General features: G+C 39.8%; 2 protein-coding genes across 2 annotated transcripts; both read right to left on the reverse strand.

The window, feature by feature from the left end:
- Positions 1 to 229: 229 nt before the first annotated feature.
- Positions 230 to 13,751, reverse strand: LOC126996501 (arginine-hydroxylase NDUFAF5, mitochondrial-like). The gene is made up of 10 exons (XM_050857028.1): positions 13,638 to 13,751; positions 11,018 to 11,153; positions 9,463 to 9,598; positions 9,187 to 9,291; positions 7,170 to 7,327; positions 6,096 to 6,246; positions 5,820 to 5,906; positions 3,524 to 3,668; positions 3,171 to 3,250; positions 230 to 2,287 (listed from the first exon to the last, which is right to left on the reverse strand). Exons 2-10 carry the CDS (start codon positions 11,131 to 11,133, stop codon positions 2,147 to 2,149), a joined length of 1,119 nt encoding a protein of 372 aa, XP_050712985.1. The 5' UTR covers positions 11,134 to 11,153; positions 13,638 to 13,751; the 3' UTR covers positions 230 to 2,146.
- On the reverse strand, positions 13,638 to 22,771 carry LOC126996496 (autophagy-related protein 2 homolog A-like). Its single transcript, XM_050857013.1, has one exon. It carries the CDS (start codon positions 21,240 to 21,242, stop codon positions 14,724 to 14,726), a length of 6,519 nt encoding a protein of 2,172 aa, XP_050712970.1. The 5' UTR covers positions 21,243 to 22,771; the 3' UTR covers positions 13,638 to 14,723.
- Positions 22,772 to 24,810: the final 2,039 nt, after the last annotated feature.

Raw genomic sequence — 24,810 nt, forward strand, 5'->3', positions numbered from 1 at the left:
GTTATTGACGAAAAACTAGAAGACAGACCCTGAAACCCATAGCAGAGTATGTGTAATACCAAAAAGTTCACCTTTGACCACACAGTATTCTATCCACAGCCTTACGATACCAGGGCATTATGATGGTTTTGCCCTGCTTGCAAGAGATGCATATGAATTAGATGTGGGAAATGATAAAAAAAAAATAGGAATGTAGATAACATTTTTAAATGGGTATAATAAGGTAGTATATCAGTGGTCTTTATTACAAAACTAATATATACAAAAATATAAGATTACTGAAAGTCATACATCAAGAAATATCAATATCCTTATTGAATGCTTCATGCTAGTGGCTCTTGCCCTTAATACATTTGACTCCATAATTATGCTGACTTAGAAAGAGCATCATAATTTGCATGACTAATATTTATTTAGTAATTGAAGTACTGGAATATAACACCCACTGCTGGCCAGGTAATAGATACAGACATCATTATCAACAATATATCAAACTAATAAGTAGCTGCATTACAATTGGATTACTAAAGTCCGTTTTATTCCATCTGTCCACTCGCGAATGTAGATGTGGCAACTGCACATTGATAGTTCATGATTGCGTGAGGATCAACTTTATATTTTCAGTGATATACTTGAATGTTTGTGTATACAAAAAAACCTCAAGCCCTCTTATGTGAACAGCAAATGTGCCAATTTGCATCGATAATCTACCTTGAATATCAAACAGTAGGCTATATATAGATGGATACTCGAATGACTTACAGCCTTTCAGATACCCATATTTCATCTCATTCAGGTACATAAAATGACATCTTGCTCTGCAAATGCCTATACATAAGGAATTTTTGTGTTGCATGTAAATAACATGGATAATATTCTAAATAGCCTAGCATTTTATTTGAAGTTTTTAAGAATAATCAGCATCCCTTACACAATGATTTGCCTGATCCTTTTACTCCTGCTCGGGTCACGAGGTTTGCTTAGTCAAAACAATCTTGCTTTTAATCCAACGAATTTTTGTACGACACAATTCTCACGATGTTTTCTTCCATTGTTGATAAATTCATGGAATCAGTTACCCAATGAGATAGTCTTTTCTGCAGACATTTCTACATTTAAGTGTTGTGTGAATGTCTTTTTGAAATAGTAATTTTATTTTTCCCTTTGACTGGCCATTTTCTTAATTATTCGTTGCCTTTGCTTCTCTCCTGTACCTTTTGGAATTGTGTGTGGTTCAACTTCTTGTATCTGCACCCTGAAGGGAGACTTTGGTAGCTTATCATAATAATAATAATAAAATAATAATAGCATCACATTCAACAGTTATTACTTACTATTTCATATTATTTCGAATATTAATTGTTATTTACATGCAGTAAATTATTAGAATACCTTTTATTTGTATTTGGAGAGCCAGAAGTCTCTTAATATATATGAAATGAGCTCTCAATCAACGAATTTGAAAAACCATAGATCATTTGAACATGATGTGACTGTTGTTTGATACAAGCTCGTCTTTTTGTGTGCTTGTATGTTAGATTGTCGGTGGAAATGACCAAGCTGTTGTTTGTATACACAAACATTGAAATATATTATTGAAAAGAAAGCTTGAACGTCTAACACAACAGTTGATTTTCACGTATTCACGAACTAGAAATGCGCAGATGCCACATCTATCAAAATTCCCACTTTGTTGGCTGACAGATGAAATGAAACAGACTGTAACACTGTTGCTTACCTTGAGTAGGTAGGGGGTTATCCATACCACTGTCACACTTGCTCTCATGTTAATTCATTTGCTTAAGTATTTTAGTTAATTGGGTTATCACTCATCAAATCCAAATCAATGTCATCCATATAACCACCTCATTACAATATTTCTATGGACAATGTAATGCATTATTTTCAGCAGTACTTAGATTTTTCTCAATGTTCTTTCTACTACCAACGCAAGACAAACATTAAATATAATTAAGGATGAATGCCCCAAGGCTATGTTATATACATTTTTTTAAAATTATGACTTGAAAGTTTTGTTGGAAAATAGGATCTAATAGGCTCTTTAGATAATTCAGAAAAGTCAAGAGCAGTCACTTAGCTAACAATGTATGACAGATTTTATAGCAGCTAACCTGCCTCAGCTGCCTTAGTCTTTTTTATCATCATCCATCATATCCTTCATAAACTTTATTCTGCCCTCCATCCCAGTCTCACGCACCATTTCATCAAGTTTGTGGAGGTCTTTGAGTGAAATTTGACCACTGCCTCGTTCTGCTGGGACCACTTTCTGTGGAGCAAAATGGCAGGTTTAATTTTATAAAAAAAATGCTTTAGATTCTGTACTTTGGTCTTATTCTGGGAATCATCATACATCAGCCACATTAACACTATCATATACCATTAAGGCAGTGACTGAGTGGTCAGTGTGTGGGTGTGCTGTCTTGGCAGTCCTGTAACAATTTTCAGTCGTCGCCCAGAGGCCTAAGACAACCCATGTGCTGTCCTGATGACCACCTCTCAACTCAGACTAACAAAACTCTCTAAAGAGGATCAATCAAGTGGAGCTTCAGGTGGTATCATTAGCCAAGGAAGAATGGCACCATTATAAAAGCACTTGGCTGGGGCTGACCACCAGACCCATGGAAAGCTGCCATAGGAAAAATCTCATTCAAGGGAAAGATGAACCTTATATATATATATATATATATATATATATATATATATATATATATATATATATATATATATATATATATATATATATATATAAAATGTATGAAAAAAATACTTAATGCATTATAAAAGGAATGTTTTTCCAACCCTCCAATGACATATCTCCATCCCTCTTCAAGCTCCAATGGGCCACTGAACGTGACTTTCTACTTTTTACTTTCTTGACCAATTACTTAATGCAAGGGCCAACCAGTATATCTATCCTATGATCCCTATCATTGTTAAACCTTAATACCACCTTCATTCAACTGTATTTCCTTCTTCCTATGACTTTCAATTAAAAATGGATGTCTCCAGGCACATAACCCAGCAATTTATCAAAATCTTTCCATCTTCATTTATACAGAATATCATGTTACAGGCTTCCTGTTTTCCCTGGTCTATATCTCGTGCTATTGAAAAATTAAATAATAGTAAAGAAAGTTCATTTGCCTTACCTGCTTAGGGTCAGGTTTCCAACCAATCATGTAAATTATTTGGAAAGTTGCTGGAACTCCCTTACCCTTGCTGTACATCTCTGAAATAGAAATGGAACCATGTAAACTGAATAAATAACTGACCAAAAATACAAATAATTTACATTATAGTTCCAATATAGATGTAGATGTTGTTGTCTGTTAACCCGGCTAAAAGTTATATGACTACCAATCATTTACAGAAAATGACAAGATATGGAACTATTTTTAGGGCCCACAATTGGAAAATTAGTTTTGCAGCAGAGATTCACCCTCCCTGGCAATGCCTCACTTAAGGAGCAGAATACCCACACTGTAAAGGCATTCCTCCTCACCTTGGTATATGGCACTGGCAGCCAACAATGTGTCACGATGAAGGTGTGGCTTTCTGGATACTCCTGCATTGTTTTCGGCCATTCCCTGGAGGTCCCACATCAACTCAAACATGGAGGGGAAGCCCACTGTTATTTCATCAACATCCTGCAAAATCATGTAGTTATGAGACAACAAAATGGCAATGTAATTTAACTAGATAGAGTATATAATATATATATATATATATATATATATATATATATATATATATATATATATATATATATATATATATATATATATATATACAGTAAAACCCCGATTATCCGAAATGGAAGGGGGGAAGCCTCTTTCGGATAATCCGGATTTATGGCCGCCATTTTGATAGCCGCCATTTTGATTTTGAAAACAAACAAACACACGCTACACTAAACAAAGTAGTACGCTTAAAACATGTGATGTAAATGTTTTATTGTATGTTTGTCTGTGTGTCTCCTTGTCTGGACCAGTGTATGTTGATACTTGTGAGCGTTGCAGATCTGAATTGTGAATGTTGCAGTGCGATTGTGAATGGTTGTGCAAGCTTGCAAGTGTGACCTTGATGCATCGTGCAGGTGGAGACACAGTATGATGACTCATATTATTGCGCAACTCGTATGTTGGAAGGGGAATGTGGCATGGAGTGGAGAGGGGATTCTTGTATGTGTCATTGTATTTAGAGTAACGTGTGAGACAAGTCCTGCAGTATTTTGTTCGTTCACCGCACCTACGTCCTTGCTGGGGCGAAAGTGGACGTGGTGTTGTTGAGAGTTTGTTTAATGTTTTTTGTCTAATACATTGATCTATTCGTTACAAGCTATTTCGGCAATACGTATTAGAAAGCATATTCATTTTAACTGTTTTTATCAATTTTAAATGTGTTAATATAGTACATATGTAGTTACTTTTATTTATTTTTGATGTTTTATAATGTTTTAGTATAGAAAAAAAAAATTAATTGCATTATCCAGATCAATTTCGGATAATCCGGTTTTTCGGATAATCCGCTTTCATATATATATATATATATATATATATATATATATATATATATATATATATATATATATATATATATATATATATATATATATGAGAGAAATGGGTGCACCTAACATCACCACTCAAGGGATAGCCTATAAACTTGCTGGTGGGCCTAAACAATAGCCTCTTGATTTTTTTGTTTATTTATATATGACACGAAACATTCTAGAGTTAAATCAAAGTATGTGCTTAGCTTTGTATTCACTCTTACATGCTCTGGTAATATTTCTGTGGCTTCTGATTCACAAAATTGAGTGAAATTCTAGTGTAATAAACACTCACAAAATATGTCACTAGCAAAACTGAAAGTAATAATGTAAATTATACCTTCATGAAATAAACGTAAAGAGATAAATAAGAAAATTCATGAACATCAAATAAGTGACCACCTGCTTTACGTAGTTAAAGCATGCTTATTTAATTAATCTGATACCCATGACATGGCGCAGGCTGCTGCCAGACATATGAAAACATCATGACTGAAAGCAGAGATTTGGGATGTGAAGTGCTAATGCGAAGGACATGCCCGCACATACATGTTTTGGTGCCAGCTTCCAGCACCAGGCCACAGTTGTCGTACAACATATGACGGTATATTCATATTCTGATTCTGTTGTTTATTGAATGTTTTCCACAAGAAAAGGAATACTTAAAATATCAGTGACTTTTTGGAACATAATGTTCTTTATGAAACCCAATAGTTACATTACCTCCTTCTGGCTACGAAACATACTGAATCTAAGTCTTGTGTGGACATGTTAGGTGTGCGTATTCTTCCCCCAAAACATACATATAAAGTGACCTTGAGAATGTGTATCTTTACACCAAAACTGCAAAGCAAGCAGCCTGAACACTTGAAAATTGGTGAAAAGGGTTGTTAAATCACAAGACAGCATGAGTGGAACATTCAAGACAAAACTCAAAAGAATTGGAAAAAAAAAAAAATTAAGCTGGTATCCAAATGTAGATGGCCTGGCTCCACTATGAAAAAAGAATCATAAGAACACCCACTTAACATAAAACAAAGAAGGGGATTCCTAACACAGTAGAGCATCCTGTCTACAAGCTTCTGACCAGTCTTATTGCTCAGGATAGGACAATCATGCTGCCATTACTAGATTAATTTCTAAACTGCAGAAGCTGCAAGCATTAATTTTCCTCAATTTTGAGATATATTTAAAAATATACTTAAGGACTGTCACTCGATATAACAAGAATTTCATGGCAACTTACGATTGTCAGCATGGTGAATCCACACTGGCTCAGGAGACCACCGATGTCCCGAATTTCAGTGAAGGGCGAGACATGTGCTGCAAATCCCTGTGGTGATATAGAGACACTCCATGATAACATTTTTTCCCTGTTTTTAACATTTCTGGTTCATAGGTTTCTTTATTTAAAACATTCCAGCCATTTAATCTGACACTGATGTAAGATAACACCTTCCTATTTAAAGACAAGTAATGCATCTATTTAGTGAGTCTAGGATAACAATAAGGGAAGACCTACTCCTTCCCTCTCCAGCTCTGCCAACACCAGGGAGGATCGCAGCTCATAAAGGGTGTCTCCTCCAAACATTGAAGCCAGGAAAACACCGTCCTCCTTCAATACTCTGTTTATTTCACGCAGGCACCCGGGTAGGTTGTTGACCCAATGAAGACTGAAACAAAAAAGATTTTAGTAACAGCCTGACATGGATAATCATTCTTCAACATTCATCTATGCTGCCACAGCTATACTATCAGCAGGAGCATGCAATGTAATCTAATGAATGCACAGTATAACAATAAACATTGAAATATTGAAGATGATCTGTGGTAGACTGAATGCATCTCAAATTATATAGTTTGGCTTGGGCACAATTGAGAGAGAGAGAGAGAGAGAGAGAGAGTGTGTGTGTGTGTGTGTGTGTGTGTGTGTGTGTGTGTGTGTGTAAGTGTTTGTGTGTGTGTGTGTGTGTGTGTGTGTGTGTGTGTGTGTGTGTGTGTGTGGTGCTTCCACGCAACGCAATATTTTCAGCTGTTATAACTTTTTTATTATTATTAGGAGAGAAGTTTTATTACACCACCATATATACTACATGAATATACAATTATTGCAAAGTAGAAAGACACCATTTCCACCTCTTTTTAATGTCTAAATTTTCCCCGAACACAGCATGCTAGGCGTACACGAGAAAAAAAAAAAAAAAAAAATTCCATCAAACAGGTTTGAAAGTTCCCCAATGGGCTTCAATTTAGTGATTTGTTACTTATTATTTATTAGATTTTGGGGTCAGCTGGGATTCCACTGAGGCTGATAATATTCAATTTGGAAAATAAATTAAAGTTCCAGGAAAATCATATTCATGTAATAAGAGTCCTTAAATGACAAAAAAAATATTATTCTAAACAATTTTGCTTTTGAATGAGTAAATATGGTAATTAGTACACCTACACACCAAACTGAATGACCATTTCTGAATATATTAAACATTTTCTGAATCTTTCCAACCACTTGCTGCAAATGCTGCTCTACAAAAAACTACATTCCTTTCATGTAAATGGAGGAGGTATTTACACAACACAGGAAATATTTACTTACTTGAGATTGGAAATTACAAGGTCAAGAGATCCAGATTCTAGGGGAAATGGCTGCTCCTCGTCAATAATTACTTTTGTTGACTTAATGTTCTCTGGAGTTTGTGCAGCCTCCAGCATGGATGGGGAGAAATCACTCATATAAAGATGATCCAACTCCACCTGCAACATGAAACCTGAGCTAAGTCTTTTGAGCTATGGGCTTCCTCATAGAGAAAGCAGCAGCTTGATTTATTATAAATAAATTCAAAAAGTATATTAAGTAAAAAAGTGGAGTAGATCGATCATTGATGGGGCTCCTTTGATAAGTAAATATAAAGGGAAAGTTGTGGGTATACACTACAGCTGCTCATTGCCTCAGTGCTAATTTCAGTCTCATTAGCCCTTGAGCCTGTGATGCATAAGAACCCATTACCCCAGGACACCGGGCAAGTGTGGACGTCAGGGTTACCACAGAGTACCTTCCCCAGGTTTCCCCAGGTACCCATTTATCAACTTGAACTGCTAGGTGGGCTGAGCACCAACTGCCCAGGCCACAACCAAACCTGTGCCCACAGATTCATAGTGAGGCATAATAACCATGGAGGAGCAGCTCAAGAGTGTCAAAAACTGAAAATGAAAAAGTCCGCCAAGCGCTGCTCCAGCAAAAAGGGTACGGAACTTGTGGCCAAATGAGGGTCAATTTTGGTTGGAGAGGTGATTTGGTACTCCCCTCTTAAAGGAGTTCAGGTTGTGGGCAAAAGGAAATACAGATGATGAAAGGCTGTTCCAGAGTCTACCAGTGAAAACAATGAAAGAATGAAGATGCTGGTTTAGATCTTGCACAGGGGATTCAGATAGCATATGGATGAGCAAGAGTAGAAAGTTGTGTGCAACGAGGCAATGAGAGTGGGGGAGGTATGCAGTTAGAAAGTTCAGAGGAGCAGTCAATATGAAAATATCCGTACAAGATAGATGGGCAAAATTGTGGTTGAGTTTATGGGGTAGAAGACTGTCAGTATGAGGGAGTTGATAAGACTATGATCCTTTGACTCTACTCTGTTCAAAAGGGCTGTGTGTGGAGAGACCCCACACATGAAATGCATACTCCATACAAGGGTGGATGAGGCCCTTCTATATGGGTAGCATTTGGGATGGGGAAAAAACTGGTGGAGACAATTTAGAACATATGTCAAGAAACCACTGCTAAAATAATATCATGAGTGCACAAGCCATTCTGTAACATTTTAGCGTGGGATCAGAGAGATCCTGAGATAATAATGTTAAGGGAAAAAATTTACCCTGCACATGCAAAACAACCAAGTTCATAATGAATATGATTATGATGACAAAAGTGGCAGCAATGAAATGATGTGATAAGAAATTCTAAGGATAAGGATTCATAGTGAGGCACACTAACTACTATCACAGAGGTGCATGATAAGTAACTACTGCTAAAACAGCGTCATTAGTAAAAAAGCAATTCTATAACCTTTTGAGGTGGGATCCTGATTTAATAATGTTAAGGAAAAGAAAATCATTTACCCTGTATATGTAAAACAAGAGTTCATAATATTATGATGACAACAGTGATAGCAATGACATAATGTCATCAGAAATTTTATAAATAAATTGAAACATCAACATTGTAATGTTGGACAGGAACTGGCCAAGTGGTCAGTGTGCGGACGCAGTGATCTCGAGGACCTAGGTTCAACTCCCACCACAAGATGCTGACAATTTTCAACCCCCACCAAATGGCAGGTTACCCACAAGCTGTCCAGATCTTCAGTCAACCCTAACTTCAGCGACTTCTGTCAAGAGAAGTATCTGGGGGCAGCATGGACCAAGCAAGTCATATACCACAGCAGCCACTACAAATAAAATTCACCTGCACCTTTAACAGGCTGGGGTCATCCACCAGGCCCTTCGAGAACCTATTGATGCTATAGGCAGCACGTAAAAAAAAAATATATATATATATATATATATGTATATATTGTCACCTTTTTTATAGTAACTGACTGATACAGCATACTTACATCTGTGATGTTCTTAGCAACATATCCTCGACCACAACCCAGGTCCAGCCCAATTTTCAGCTCTCGTTTAATGTCAAGAATTCTGTCTGATAACCGGTAGCCAACCTGTAAAATCACAGATAACCTTGGTAGAATATCAAAAGAAACTTACAGAAAGGAATATTTGTGACAGCTATCTAATAAACAACAATTTCATACCTCCATGAATCATTTAAAATTATGATCAAAGCAAGAACAGATGAGAGCAAGGAAATAAAGCAGACAAATGAATGTTACCTCTTCTTTAAGATAATCATAGAGTTCAGCCTCAGGATCTTTTGCAGCTCTCTCCCTCTGAAGTAGTTTGGTGTGACGGTCAAAGACATTAAGTGTACTTCCCTGCTGCTGACTCAGCCTCCTTGTGATGTGGATCCTACAAATAATTGTGAGGGAATTACAAGCAAAGATATTGTTTGGGGAAAAAAAAAGCATAACCCAATACTCATAAAATAGTAAGAGTCTGTTGATCTCCAAAGCAGCAGACTCGCAACTGTTCAGATTAGCAATTTTTTTCAGATGCACAACTTCTATTTTGTTGATTCAATGGCTTTGCTGATCTGGAGGCAACAATGAATTACATATAATCCCAGACTCATGCCACTTTTCAGTACCCTTACTTTCAATCTAATGCATTATGAGCTACTTTTTCTTTTCACATTTTAACAGATCCTGTTGCTGTTTTGGGTGGCATATTGAGTTTCCTTATCACTTCATAAGGCAAACTCTTTATCAAGAGCAGAGAATGAGCTCATGTTACTGAGTTGAGGAGGACAATTAGTTTAATACCAAATTAATCAGTTTCCTGGAAAACACAGTGGTGTGAGCTCTATGATACTTTTAATAGATATTTCCCTTTGGACGGTAAATTAAGTAATTAATTTTTCAAAATACAGTAAATGTCAATTTACTGCATTCTGATTTAAGATTATCAACTTAACAAGAGATTATACAAGGGGCATATTGTTAATTCTATAATGCACAAATCAAATTTACCAAGTAATAATGAGCTGCTTCGTGTGACAGATGTATGTCAGTCAGAGTAAATACTGAGAAAGGGAATGACGAGGAAGATTTGACACAAGACACCAAAAATTAAGGAATAGAATGGGCCACTGACATGGAGACATCACCAGTGAGAAAAGGGGCAAAGGAGAAGGCATTTGACAGAGAATAAAAACAAGGGACAAAATCAAGGCTAATGAGAAGGCGGGACAGCTGATGGGGAGAAGTAAAAACCAAGGGAATATTATTTTAAGACTAAAAACATGCATAAGAATGAGGAAATATTTGAGAGATTCAAGAAGTGTAAATACAGTACAAATGGGTTAAAAAGCAACAGTGTTATAATATGAAGAAACCAACATACATGAGAAACTAACAATAAATAAAAATTGTAAATATCAAAGGTGAAACCAGTCAGTCAGTTGAGTTTGGTGGTGATGAGGCAAAGAGGTGGGATGGGAGGAGAGGGAACAAAATAGTAGACTTGATAAATTAGGTCATAGAATCTTATATTACTCAAGGTAAAGGAACCTTGAATAAATTACAGAAAGAAGTCATGTACATCAGAAGAACTGACAATTTAAAAACATATGATAAAATTATTTAAAAAGAATGAACACAGCAAGCTCATTGCTATATCTAACAGCATATTGCCCCATGAGTCTTCATCTCCCAATGTGTCTCACTCCTAGAGAACGTCATTTCAATTAGTCACCCATCAAGATTATGTTGTTATTTTACATGTAGATAAACACTGGAGGTAGTTGTAAAATCTGAACTAGAAACATACCCTTTAGTGGTTTTAGGTGCCACCACCCATGGGCCCCCCAGGCCTGCTGCTGTGCTGCCATAGCAACACTGCTTCTTGAGGCCTCTCACGCCCACCCTCATAAGGCAGAGAACCATTCTTGTGCCTTTGTTTTATTCTGGAGGAGTATAAATAAATTAAAATTACAGTATATACATTTCTGAAGCATTGAAAATAAGTTTGTGTTGTGTAATTAAAACAACTAATTGATCTGTACATACATACTTCTATATACTACAAAATTCATAAGAAACTACCAACTTATGAATAACTTGGGTTCTCATTCTCAAAGATTAATTCTATCAATTATACTTACTTGTATAACAAGTAATAAAACAATATGAGAACTTGGCAGTTTTTGAAAAGGAGAATTTGAAGGTGGTACTATATTTTGAAACATTTCTTTAAGCATGGAGGAAGTGCAGGACACAACATAACGCTAATGAGACCTATGTAGGGAGGCAAGAGTGATACTTGAAGAATATATAGGAATGATTGGGTGCCCATTAAGGAATGAAGAGATATAAAGAAGAGACTTTCTGAACAATAAATGATTGTGTGGAAGAGCAGAAATGACCAGTATGAAAAAAAAATATAGGTAAGGTAGCCATATTCATAGAGGTGAGTTGGAAAGGGCTGTGATAGAGGAAGCAATAAAAAAATATAAAAGTAAGAGGTCCCTGACATTGATGGTATTACAACAGAAATGCCAAAATATGAGATGTAGTTGTGGAGTGGATGCTGTGGATATGTAATCTAGCTGTTGTACAAAGGAAAAAGGGGTAGAGATGATTGTAACAGCCAAAGGGGAATAACCTTACTCAGAGTGCCAGAAAAGGTGCATGGAAAGGTTCTAAATAAGGATGATATAAATAAACAATAAAAATGTAGGTGCTGAGGAAGGATTTAGGAAAGGGAAGGGATATGTGAACCAGATCTCTGAACTAAAAATGATAGTTGAAAAGAACCTAGAGAAGAGTAGGAAGCCATATGCTGTATGCTTCCACGGATCTTGCAAAGGCATATGAAACTGTTGACAAGAAGGGTTTATGGGATCTCCTGTGGATTTATATGGTGTGGGAGGGTGTCTAGTTGAAGGGATCAAGTCTTTTTAAATTAATGCATGTGCCTCTGTGCACATGAATGGGGATATGATTGAGAGTTTTGGTGCTGGTGTGGGTGTGAGACAAGGGTGTGTGATGTCACACACACGCACACACACACACACACAGAAAATAGTGAGCAACTTGCAGAGAAACTGCACTCCATAATGAGTGCCTCCGAGTGAAGGAAAGGTACCACAAGATTGGAAGAGAGCAAACAAAGTACCAATTTTTAAGGGAGGCAAGAGAGAGGACCCATTAAATTACAGACTGGTATCACTCACTAGTGTGGTTATGAAGATATGCAAGAGGCTGGTTAAAACAGGTGGTCGGATTTCTTAGAAAGTGAGAAAATTATCTCGGATTGCCAGTTTGGATTCAGGAGAGGGAGATCTTGCGTCACCAACTTGTGTTATTCCTCAAGGGTGACAAATTTAATACAAGAGAGAAGGCTGGGCAGATGGAGTGTACCTGAATTTGAAAAAGGCATTCGACAAAGTACCGCACAGAAGACTAATTTGGAAAATAAAAAATAGGGGTGTTGGCACCAATAATGTTTGCTGTTTATATAAATGATATGGTGGATGGTGTATCCAGCTATGTGAGTTTGTTTGCAGATGATGCAAAGCTATTGAGAAGAGTGAGTAATATGAAGGACTGTGAGGCATTGCAGAGGGACCTGGATAGAATATGGGAGTGGAGTGGTACATGGCAGATGGAGTTCAACCTTGGGACATGTAAAATAAATGGAGTTAGGTAGGAGTGGTAGAAGATGTGAATATGATTATAAGATGGGAAGTGAGATAATATGCAGAGGAGTGGAGGAAAAAGATTCGGGAGTGACTGTCTCAGTGAACATGTCACTGGACAAACACATCAACAGGTTAACGGGACAAACTCTGAATTTGCTGAGGAACATAAGGACGGCATTTGTGTACTTGGATGAGGAGATGATGAAGAAAATAATAGTTACAATGATAAGGTCAAGGTTGGAGTATGCAGCAGTGGTCTGGTCTCCTCACGAAAAGAAGAACATAAGGAAGCTGGAAAGAGAGCAGAGTTGCAACTAAGATGGTACTGGAACTTAGAGATTGGACTTATGAGGAGACTCAATAGCATGGGGCTCACAACCCTAGAGAGAAGAAGAGAAAGAGGAGACATGATAGCGGTGTACAGGGTCGCGAGCAGAGTGGAGCATTTGGACAGAGAGGACCTGAGTGTGTGGAACGAGAGAGAAACAAGAGGACATGGAAAGAAGTTGAGGGTGACCACGTGTAGGAGAGATGTGAAAAAGTTTAGCTTCCCAAACAGAAGCACTGGGCTATGGAATAGACTGGAGGAGGTGGTTTGTGCAAGAAACATTCATGATTTTAAGGAAAAATTGGATAAGAGTGGATATGGAGACGGGACAGCGCAAGCGTAGCTCTTTTCCCATATGTCAAAAAAACGAAGAATTTTCCAACATTTATCAACTTCCAAAGATAAAAATAAATACTTACTTGTATCCTGTACCAAGATGACTGCTGCAGCCACACAGATACTTCTTATGAATGTGCAGGCTGGCCAAGTATCTTCTGGATGATTTGCCTCCTGATCCTCAATATGCTCCAATCCTACTAATTCATCAAGACTGTATTGAACACCTTCAATACTTGAAGTATACACCATTGCTTATGATCTTTTAAACAAAACTGCTTCTACATTTGTTACCTTTACAATCCAACTTTTGACAAATCTGCATTATTTTATGCCAGTTGTAATACAGATATCAAAACTTTTTCTAGTTAGAAAACTATCTTCACATTTTTTTCTAAAAACTGAACACTTTATCAATCTTGCATTGATAGTAGAAATAAACTCCAGCTCACTGCTATACAAAACTTGCTCAATTTTTACTTGCGTATATATATATATATATATATATATATATATATATATATATATATATATATATATATATATATATATATATATATATATTTTATTTTTATTTTTTACTTGTATATAACAAAGATCCTAGGAAGGTAATGGCTCAAATTTGTGATATATAATTGTATACTGTATTTGTATAATCAATTGGGTTTTACTCCTCTTTCCCCTCCCCCCAAAAAAACTTTTACTAAGACATCTTTGATAACATTATAATGCCCAGGGGCTTGTGCAGGCTTGACTCAGCCTAGATGAATAAAATTGACAGGAAATTACTTGAATAAAATAAAGCATTAAGACTTATAAGTCAGCAACAATTATTACTATTGATACAAAAGTTATTAACTTAGTGGTATAAAAGAAATATATACTTGAGAAAAACACTCATAAACACATCCACACGCTATCACAAGATTAACACCAAAGAATGTTCAACTCTACTAAAACTAAGTGGTAGGCACAAGTTGCATTGTTTTCCCACTGGAACTCTATAATGTGGATAGTCTGTGAGAGTAGGTAATTATATACTGATTATACTCAAAGAAATTACTTTCCAATCATTAGATGAAAATGATCACAGAAATCAGCTATCATTATATAAACCCTGTAGTATTAAATGCTGGTTTGAATGATTTTGAGAACAGAACATTTTCTAGTTATGCTTTCCACTTGTCAACGGCTTCCTTTCTTGCATCAGGCACCAGTTGGTTCTTCATTCCCCCAATCACAGTACCAGCAGCTTCTGAGGCAAGGATGATGGGCTGAACAACTGTAGGGGGAATCTGCCGTAGCACCCCCCCTATTGCTCCCGACACACCTTTATGCTGGTGCTCTTGGGAGGCTGCTTGCACAATAGCTGTAGCCGTCTCACCAATGCCATCCCTGACCACTCCATATGCTGTGGTTACCCCTTCCCGAATGTCCTGGGGCTGGCCACCGCGCTGCCGGTACCTGTGGCGGACACTGGGGCCTGAAGACACCATGTCGTACATAGTCTCTGCTGCAGACTGAATGCAGCCAATGAAGCGACCAGTCAGGTCAAGGGCAGCATGAGCTGAGGAGGAGGTGAAAGCTGATGTTCCCCGCTGGATACCTCGCACCAGTCGCCCATCCTTCTGGTACTGTTCAATGGGCAGTAGGAATAAGTCTCTCACCCCAGCCAACAGCTTACTGAAGGAGTGTATTGGGCCAACACCGCCCAACACTAAGGGAAGCTGGTTGCGGCGAATATCGTTGATCCACTCGTTGGTCACATATGTAAGCAGCTTGTCTACTCCCAAAAGGCCTGACTTGTGCACAATACTTTTTAGCTTTATTTCAGCATGATTGAGCTGCCCAAGTCCAATGATCAGGCCTGCCAAAGGACCATACTGTGAGTTTATGTCAATATGCTTCCCATGATAATCAATCTTAATGGGCACATCTGGAGAGAACACAAAAGACTTGAAGTAAGACGGGCTACTCTTCAGAGCTTCCATAAGTCTTTGCTCCTCATCAGAAACTGGGGATTTTTCTTCAAGGTTAACAAGCAACTGCTGTCCTGTCCTACCAATGTTAGTAGCTTGATTATAATTCACAGTCATGATAGGCGCCTGAACCTTGAAAGCTGATTGAGGCCGCTCTTCTTCCCCCATTTCTCCATCCCTGTCTGATACATGGATGTCTTCAAAAAACTGGAATAGGAAAAGAAGTGCATCTTGATCAACATGTAGTCTGATGGGTTGCAAGGAGATTTTAATGCTTGTTTCTTGTGGGCGAAGCTTTCCATCAGGTCTTGTAGTAAGGAACTTCACTTGTACCATGTTGGCATGGGCCTGCCGGGGACATGTCTCTGAGGAAAATTGGTAAAGAAATTTGTTGATCTTAGAGGAAGAAAGTCGATCTCGGACTTCCACATCCTGTATCAGGATTACATGCCTGGAGACTTCTTTTGCAGTCTCAGGGTAAACTTCATGTTGGAAACGTACTTTGTTGAGGTGAAGTTCCATGAGGGTATCATGCTTCCTCCCTGGACCCCCTCTGGCTTGCCACACTTGTTGGGACATCAGCTGGGGGCTCTGAGGGGGAGATCTATTGAACGCTGTTGGGGAGGTGTGCCGGGCGGTGTAGCACACCTCTCCTCTTCTGAGTGTTACAGAGGGCTCAGCGGATGAACTAGGGGGTTGTCTTTCAGCACGTACATCAGGGTTGCCATTGGAATCATTTATAGTGACATGGCGTGAGTTAGAGTCAGTGGCATGGGAAGACTTGAAATCAGAGCCACCATACATGTGCCACACAAGAGAGAGCTCTTGAAGGGTATATTTACTTTCTGGTACTGGAAAATTCTTTGGAGCCTTAAGCTGATCCACTTTGCCAAGAGGAACTGTAAAGTGATTGTCAATAATGGCGATGGGATCTCTTGTTAGGAAGCGTACTTGTGGTTCCCCTGAGGGAGACTTAATGCCTGTGCCTGGCGCATCGTCTAGGATGCAAAATTCTTCATCTGTGCCAGAGCTGCACTCTTCAAATGGATTCTCCAAAGGTTCTTTTAAAGCTTCTTTGAGAGCACATTCAGTGGCTGTCAGTTCGCCTTCATTTACCCCTTCGTCTTGCTTTGGCACATCTTTGGAGGCTATGACCACCTTCTTCATGTCATCGTCTGGGAAGAAAAACACCTCTACACCTTTTCTTAAATTTGCTATAGGGTCATTTTCATCATCTTCACATGATGATGTGGATGGTGTGGACTCCACCATGGCATCATCCATCATGCCCCTCACCATCTCCAACTGTTGTTTGTCACTGTCTTTGCCAGCAGGATTGAAGATGGTCTCCTGGGAATCCACAGGCTTTATGGTAGCACATTCACCCGTGGGAAGGACATTAGTTGGTGTAGTACTCCTGGTATCAGCTGCAAGCTCATCACTACATGGAATTTGTTCTGATGCATCTTTGGTTAAGTCTCCATCACCTGCCAGGTAGATCATGAGATCCAGCAAGGCCTTGCAGGAGTCAGCACAGGTCCGAATGTGAATCACATTATTTGAGGCTATCAAGTCTATTCTTGGCAACTTATTTTTTGTAATGTCTATCAGTCTCAATGACATCTCAAAGACCCCCAGGTCAGCCACACATACATAGTTCTTCTTTATATCCACAGTATTTGCATTGAGTTTATCTGATAAAAACAGAGCTGCATCTTCTATGATCAAATGCACTACACTGACATCACTACCCAAGGTCATATTGCTAGAAATTGAGCAAGTATCAACAGTCAACATTGCACGTAGTGGCAGGTGGAGAGGACGGTAATCAAGAGCACAGCCCCAGAGATGAAAATTCATCTCAGTCACAACCTCTGGCAGTGCATAGCCTGCAATGGGGTAGTCCTGAACCTCAAACACATCCATGAGCTGCGTCAACCAGCTGTCAGGTGAAGGACACATATAGTGCCGAAGAGTTGATCCCCTGATGCAACCTGACAGATTGATGGTCTTCATGTTGCGTACTGAGTCAAAGTTCAGCTTCAGTGCTATGGAGAACTGGTCGCGGGATCTAAAGCGAGTCCTGCCGCCTCCACCCAACTTTATGATTACTCCTGGGTCACTTGGGTAAAGAACAGCATCTAACTGTGATGTGGAGAGGGGACTGCTGGTATCAAGTATTATAGGATGATCTGGAGTTATGCTGGCTGCCTTATGGTACACGTGCCCCTTCTCTGCCCAGATACATGTATAACCCAAATTTGGGCAGCCATGATACCCAGTTGCAGCAAAGATTGTGCCTCTCTCCATCACTAGCATCACTTCTCCATGCTGGCCTGGGAGCACATTGTTCTTGGTATCCCTGTATGGAGTGCGGATGCTGGCCACCCCACGGCCAAGAACAAGCTTGAAGGCAACCATGGTTTGCTTTCTGTTGTCTGGCTCCTGTGGCTGTTGGTGTTGCTGCTGTTGCTGTTGATTATAGGGATGAGGCTTACTTCTCTGTCTTGCTTTGTGTTCATATATGGAAAAGTACTGTGAATTACCCTCTTCCTCGCTGTCACTTTCAACAGCGTTTGCACTGGAGCACATGGTAAACTGCGTGGTGCTCTGGTAGATACTTTCATTCATGAACACTGACGCCAGGTCCAGCCCCCCCTGAGTGCCCCCCATGTTGCGGGAACCATGACTAGCTGGCTTGGGGGCAGAGGGTTCCCACAGGAGTAAGTCAGACACTAGTCTATTGTAAATAACTTCATAGATATGCTTGGAGGGCAAGAGCAACTGAACATTAGGGAGATGGACTTCTATATTATACTGCACATTCTTCACTGTGTTTTCAATGAACTGCAGAACTTCTTTCCGACTAGCTGGGATGGTGAGCTCCCCAGCATCACCTGCCTGCTGGGTGGCAACTTTTCTTCGACTGAATGGATTTGGTTCAGTTTCATTTACTTCTTCCAGAAAACCCATCATGGATTTTGTCATGATATTTTCTTGCCTTGGGGCCTCATCTTCCAGTGAACTCCATGACTGAGCTGGATGCACAATGACAACAATACGAGGTAAGTCAAAACCTTTTTCTGCTCCTTCACTTGCATTGGCCTGGAGAAGGGACATGAGGGCATCCTCCTCCCTCTCTTGAAAATACACATGGATGTCACTGCTGCGAACCTCATAACTGGAATATGACAAGTATGGGTCTAGGGAGGTGACGAACTCAAAGTCTTCTAATGCTATGGACAAAATATCTTTTCTTATGTTCCTTTTCCACCATGGCACTCGCTCCATATTGGATGTGGGTCTAAGGTCAGGGATAGGAAATCTCAACTTGACAGTCAGTGATGTGGAGGAGACTTTCACACTAATTCGTGTGTCAGGATGGACAGTTGCATCATCCAAAGTTTGCTTGAAGCATGCTTGGTTGATATAACTTGGAGGGAGCTCTGGAGAAAAAACCTCTTCTGCTGCCTTAGTGCACACCTCTTGACGATTTATCAGTGCACTGATTCGGTCTACAATAGACATGTCAATCTCTGAAGTGCATTCTGCTAGGTTCACTTTAATGTCTAACTTAGGGATGCTCATCCTGCGGGTTTTTCCAGTTGGAGTCATGTTCTGGGACTGAGAAATGCTCACTTTCAGCTTAGGCTCCATTATGCTGCCATAGCCGACATCACCAACCTCTTCTTTGGCACTGCATTTAAATGAAAGTAGTTCAGAGTATTCAACTTTTGTTGGTATCACTGAGGAATCTATTAGACACTCTAGTAGTTCAGCACAGCCTAATGAGAAGGTTACATTCATTTCCCACTTCTTTGTTAGGCTCTTTTCTGAACCTTCCATATTAAATGGAGCTCCCATAAATCTTAGGTGGCTTATTTGACAAGCATCTGTAAATTTCTTTTTAGCTTCTTTGAAAGCATTGTAACTATAACCTGATAGAGCATGGAAACCAAGGGTAGAGAAAAACTCTTCTGATTTAGCTTGCATTTCAGCCACAGACGACTTCAGCACCATGTTTGCATTTTCCACCGAGGGTGTGAGAATGTCTTCATGAAGTACCACTGCAGCAACACTGCTAACTTGCAGGCGGAAGTGAGTTACCACTGCTGAAGGATCATCCACTGATCTGCTACTGTTGCTCTTTCTTCCCCCTCCATGGTCCCCTGTCATCACGCCAGCCCCTGTGTAGCGGAATGGTGGTGGAGTGGACATGCTGCCTCCAGGTGACTTGATGGTGCTGCCAGACATGTTGGAGTTGAAGGAACTGTCCATGTCTGAGTAACCAGACAACTGACTGCTGGACATATTCCGAGAGAGGCCTCCACTGCCACTGCCCATTGGCACAAACTCATCATCACTGTCCAGTGGAGCATATGACCAACCCTGATGCTGATTGAGAGCATGACTAGAGAGGGTTGGGGCTTTAAGTTCTTTACGAAGCTCGTCTTCAACCTTCCTAAAATCATTTGGATCCATTGGTTTCTGTTTTCCCCCAACTGTGTGTGAGAAGGCAGGCTCTCGCTCAAATTTCTCTGGAGATGCAATACCTTCTGAAAGCTGTAGCAGAAGATGAATCTGTCTAGGTGAGAGGAACATTATGATGGAGCCAAAGTTCATTCTTAAGTCCACCTTTGGTCCCACAACATCTGCCTGCTTTAATTTGAATCCTATTTCTTGAGATCCAGTTAGTTTGGCAAACAGTATTGGTTCCATGGGAATTGTACTGTTATTCATTAGCTTTCGGACAGTGTTCTCATGATTGTACTCAAACTTTTTGTCTTCATGAGGCGATGTATCAGCAGTTTTGAATGAATCACCTGAACCTGAACCAGATACCTTTGAGCCTGATTCTGGTGATGAATTAGAATCTGTTGATGGAACTATGACAGATTTGCCCATTGTTTTACTCTTGGCTGGAAACTCATCTGTATACATGGTCAAACCCTCTATGTAGAGCTTCTTGCAGGCAAAGGCTGTCTGCTCATGGTTACTTTGGGTGTTCTGATTGCTTTCTGAAGTAGGTGTAGTTTTTCCTACAGCTTCATCAAAATAATCAATTTTCTTTATTCTAATTTCCAGGGCTACACCAGATGAGCTGCCTTTGGGAGTGTGCTCCAATCTAATGATGCAGTCCAAGAAACGTACTTTGATTCTGTTGAGTACATTATCTATGGCATGAGCAAAGTGTTCCACTCCATTTGCTATTTGATTAACATCTTTCTCTGCTGAAACTTCCATTTCAAACTCCTCCTCATGTTGGTTAAGGCACTCCTGTGCTATCTGCATGGAGCTGGTCATGCTCATGGACTCGATCATTGAATCAACCATGGATACATCCTCTGACCTTTGTTTGGGCTCTATCGTCACCATCAGCCCTGAGACCTCCACGAAACAACTATCGAGCATGAGAGCGTGCCAAGGCACTGAGAAGGATATTTCCCCGATGTACCCATCCACGAACCTTATGGGAAGATTCAGCTGGTCAGCCACTTCGTTCACGGCGCTCACGTCCAGGGCCAGGTCCTTGATGGTGCCCGTCCCATTGTACAGGTCAATCGTCAGCTGATCCAGGGACAACTTCTCCTCCAGGAACTGGCCCACGTACCGCTGCAGCACGTATCTGATGGCTCTCTTCTTGATGGCGTCCGACCAAGGAAAATACCAAGGCATTTTGGACAGTGTGTCTAGGCCTAGTCTCAACATCTTGGCTATAGTCTGCTCCCCATGCTGGTGTTGTGGCTGGCCTGGCTCAAGTGCGTCGCAGCCCCTCAGGTAAACACTAGCCCTGACTGTGGCTGCCTCGCGCTCCCCGCTGCGCGATAATCATTATGAACTACGATAATCAAAAGGTAGAGTGGAGTGAAAAGAAAAGCGTAATAGTGGAAGCTAACAAAAGGGCATAGAAAAGCAAAGCCAGGGGAAGAAAAGAGCAGAAAAAAAGCAGAAAAACACATCAGCTTGGGGTGAAGTGTATAAGTGTGCACTGTGAAGTAACTATATATAGTGCATGGTGTAAACTGTAAAGTATCATTGATAAGGAGGACCTAAGAAGCGATACAAAGCGTTACAGGTCAAAAGAACAAGAAGAGAACTGCTGCTTTCAACTGGCGAAAATATCACTGCTTAAAGGTTCCAGTGCTATGTGTAACTGAATATCGTATGGTTGTGCGGATGTGGCAGCTTTTGGGTCAGAAATCAGCATATACCATGGCCTGAGTACGACAATCGAGTCACGCCTTTACTTCCGGCTCACGCAGTAGCGACATTACCACAAAGGCCCAAGTTTACATTGCATATTGCTCCCACAGCGCTTCCATGAATGATCTTAAATTCCCTGGTCTCACTTTTGGTCGAATCGTGTTTCACTCCCATGGTTTTGAGTTCCCTGGGCCTTTAAAAATCAATCTTCTGAACAAAGGCGAGGCGCAGAATGATCGTGCAAACAGCTGATCGTCCTCTACGTTCGGCAAGATAAAGCTAATTAACAGACAAACGTATTCAAAACCAATGATCGTTGCTTTATGCTCTAGGTAGTATTAAAAATCAACTAATCTGAGTGTTGCGTCACCCTTGCATGACCCATATATAGCACTGTCCGATCAGCTGTTCCAAGGTTACGAGAGATACCTCCTCGCAGAAATATGTCGCCTTGAGGTAAAGGATAAAGCTAATTGACAAACAAACATATTCAAAACCAATGATCGTTGCTTTATGCTCTAGATAGTATTAAAAATAGCTAATCTTAGTGTTGCGTCACCCTTGCATGACCCATATATAGCACTGTCTGATCAGCTGTCTCAAGGTTACGAGAGATACCTCCTCGCAGAAATAAGTCGCCTTGAGGTCAACTACGCATTCACACTGGGGAACACACAGCAGGAAAACACATTAATTTGCCTGGTTTTGTTCTAGTTTGTCCACCTGTGATCTTTGTGATGCTTGATATTGCCGGCAAGAAAGCAACACACCAGACCAGCAGACCAAGTAAGCAAGAACTGGGAATATTAACGTGGGGTAATTCTCTCTGTAAAATCTGCCCTATTTGTTCGTTATAAAGTCATGTCTTGATTAACAGTGTTGCTTTGATGTTTGTGCCGTGTATAGAAGCCGAAACAGGTCAAGTAAACAATAGTGGTGAGTTAAATATTGAAAAAAAGTAAAAAGTTGGACACCTCTGGGAGCTATTTTGCGGCTGCGAGATGATTCCTACAACACCGGGGGCCGAAATCCACATACATGCTGCCAATTTCATAACCTACCCGATAAAACACTCTTAGACTTCTCCGCCAAGCAAACTGGGTATTCTCTGCCTTAAAATACAGTCACTCTAAGTCATAACTCTGTAAAAGACACTCGATACAAGGCGGGAATCACTGACGCAGACACTCACTCCTCTTCGCTCTCCACTACTTGGATACTGACTGACCTAACCTTTGGGGATCTTTTTTGCATATTGGACGGTAAAAAATCTGAACTCAGTCGACCGTTATAACAGCTCGTTCCATTACGTTATTTGCTATCATGAACAGCAGGCAGTAATCTCGTTTTGCCAGCCCTCAGGCAACGTTGGAAACCGGCAATTTATAGGCATTATCCTAGCATGACTGGGGCAGGATTTAGCTATTTTCAACATTAAATTTTCACTGCTCCCATGGGTCAAAACGAGTGTGAAAATGGCGGAGTTGTGCAAACTTAATATTTGTCAATGTAACCATCAGTGCAGTGGGCGGAACACCCATGATTGATTAATTGATAGGGAGAGTACACACACACACACACACACACACACACACATATATATATATATATATATATATATATATATATATATATATATATATATATATATATATATATATATATATATATATATAATCTATCTATCGATCGATAGATAGATAGATGTATAAATATATATATATATATATAGAGAGAGAGAGAGAGAGAGAGAGAGAGAGAGAGAGAGAGAGAGAGAGAGAGAGAGAGAGAGAGAGAGAGAGTTATGAAAGTGTTTTGGTTATAGCAGGAGGAAATACAGACATGAGAGGGCTGTTCCAGTGTTTAACAGCAAAAGAGATGAATGAATGAAAATGGTGGCTAATTCTTGCATAAGGATTTGGATTGTATAGGGATGAGTGAGAGTAGAAAGCTGTGGGCCTGTGGAAGGCGGAGAGGCATGCAGTTAGCAAGTTAGAGACTAAGTTCTTTCAATTTTTTGAGAAACTGCATTCCCCCACCAATTGGTCGTCTCTTTCCTTGCAGGGGGCCACTGGCAGTTCAAAGGCTAATGCAGTGTTATTTCTCAGAGGGACCAAGGCCAACAGGTTGTTTGGCATGGCAAAAATGCAGTTAATAAAAAAACTTTAAAAAAACTAAGACCTCACATGACAATAAAACTTATTGTTAATAAAACATGAAACACAAAATATGAAAAATTGTAAAATATTTAAAGTATCAAACAAAATTAAAAGGCAATTAAAAATCAGCTAGTATCCAGTATCCACTGATAAGGTGGACTGATGGGACTGAGAAATATTTGAACCAGAGACATAGGAGAAGAGGGCTGAATATTCCAGAAATGTGTATGAGCAGGAAGATTCTGAGGCTTCTGATGTGGGGAGTTCCTGGAGGGAACAGGGAATCAGTTATAAATTGAGTTTCTAGGACACAGGGTGCCCTTTGGCTAGATGCTAGTGACCACCTCCCATCTCAGGGGCCTGGGTTTAAATCTTGGGTGTACTGTTGGGGAAAAGGCATGTTATCGCGAATAGACCAATATCACATTTGATAAAAAAGTGGTAATACCCCCTATGACATAAGAATGGGAGCTGAAGGGCAAGGTGGGGAAACCATACATTCAGTCAAGAGAACTGGAAGCATGAGCAAGGATCGAGGTAAAGAGGGAACTGAGCACTAGCACAGTTCTGCCAACTTTGACAAATGTTTCTGAATAATGATTAAAATAAGTGATGAAAGATTTCTCCTCAGCTTGGCAGCTGAGATCATACAGCTCTCTCATCAATAGGCTACCATTGGGCAGAATTAAATTTGCAATCTTTTGGTTGTGAGCTTAGCACTGTAGGCCTACTGAGCCTACTGAGCCCCTCTCTGAAACATGAGCATGGAAATGTAACAACTAGCAAGAATATGTAAAGTACAAATAAGTTACTTGACAATAGGATGGGAATTAACGTAAGATGGTATAAGGCTAAAGGGCAATGAAGAGGTGTATAGGATAATGTGGTATGAATGTGGGGGTAAAAAATATGGA

This window comes from Eriocheir sinensis, chromosome 10, assembly GCF_024679095.1.
Source record: "Eriocheir sinensis breed Jianghai 21 chromosome 10, ASM2467909v1, whole genome shotgun sequence".
In the NCBI taxonomy this organism is placed as follows: domain Eukaryota; kingdom Metazoa; phylum Arthropoda; class Malacostraca; order Decapoda; family Varunidae; genus Eriocheir; species Eriocheir sinensis.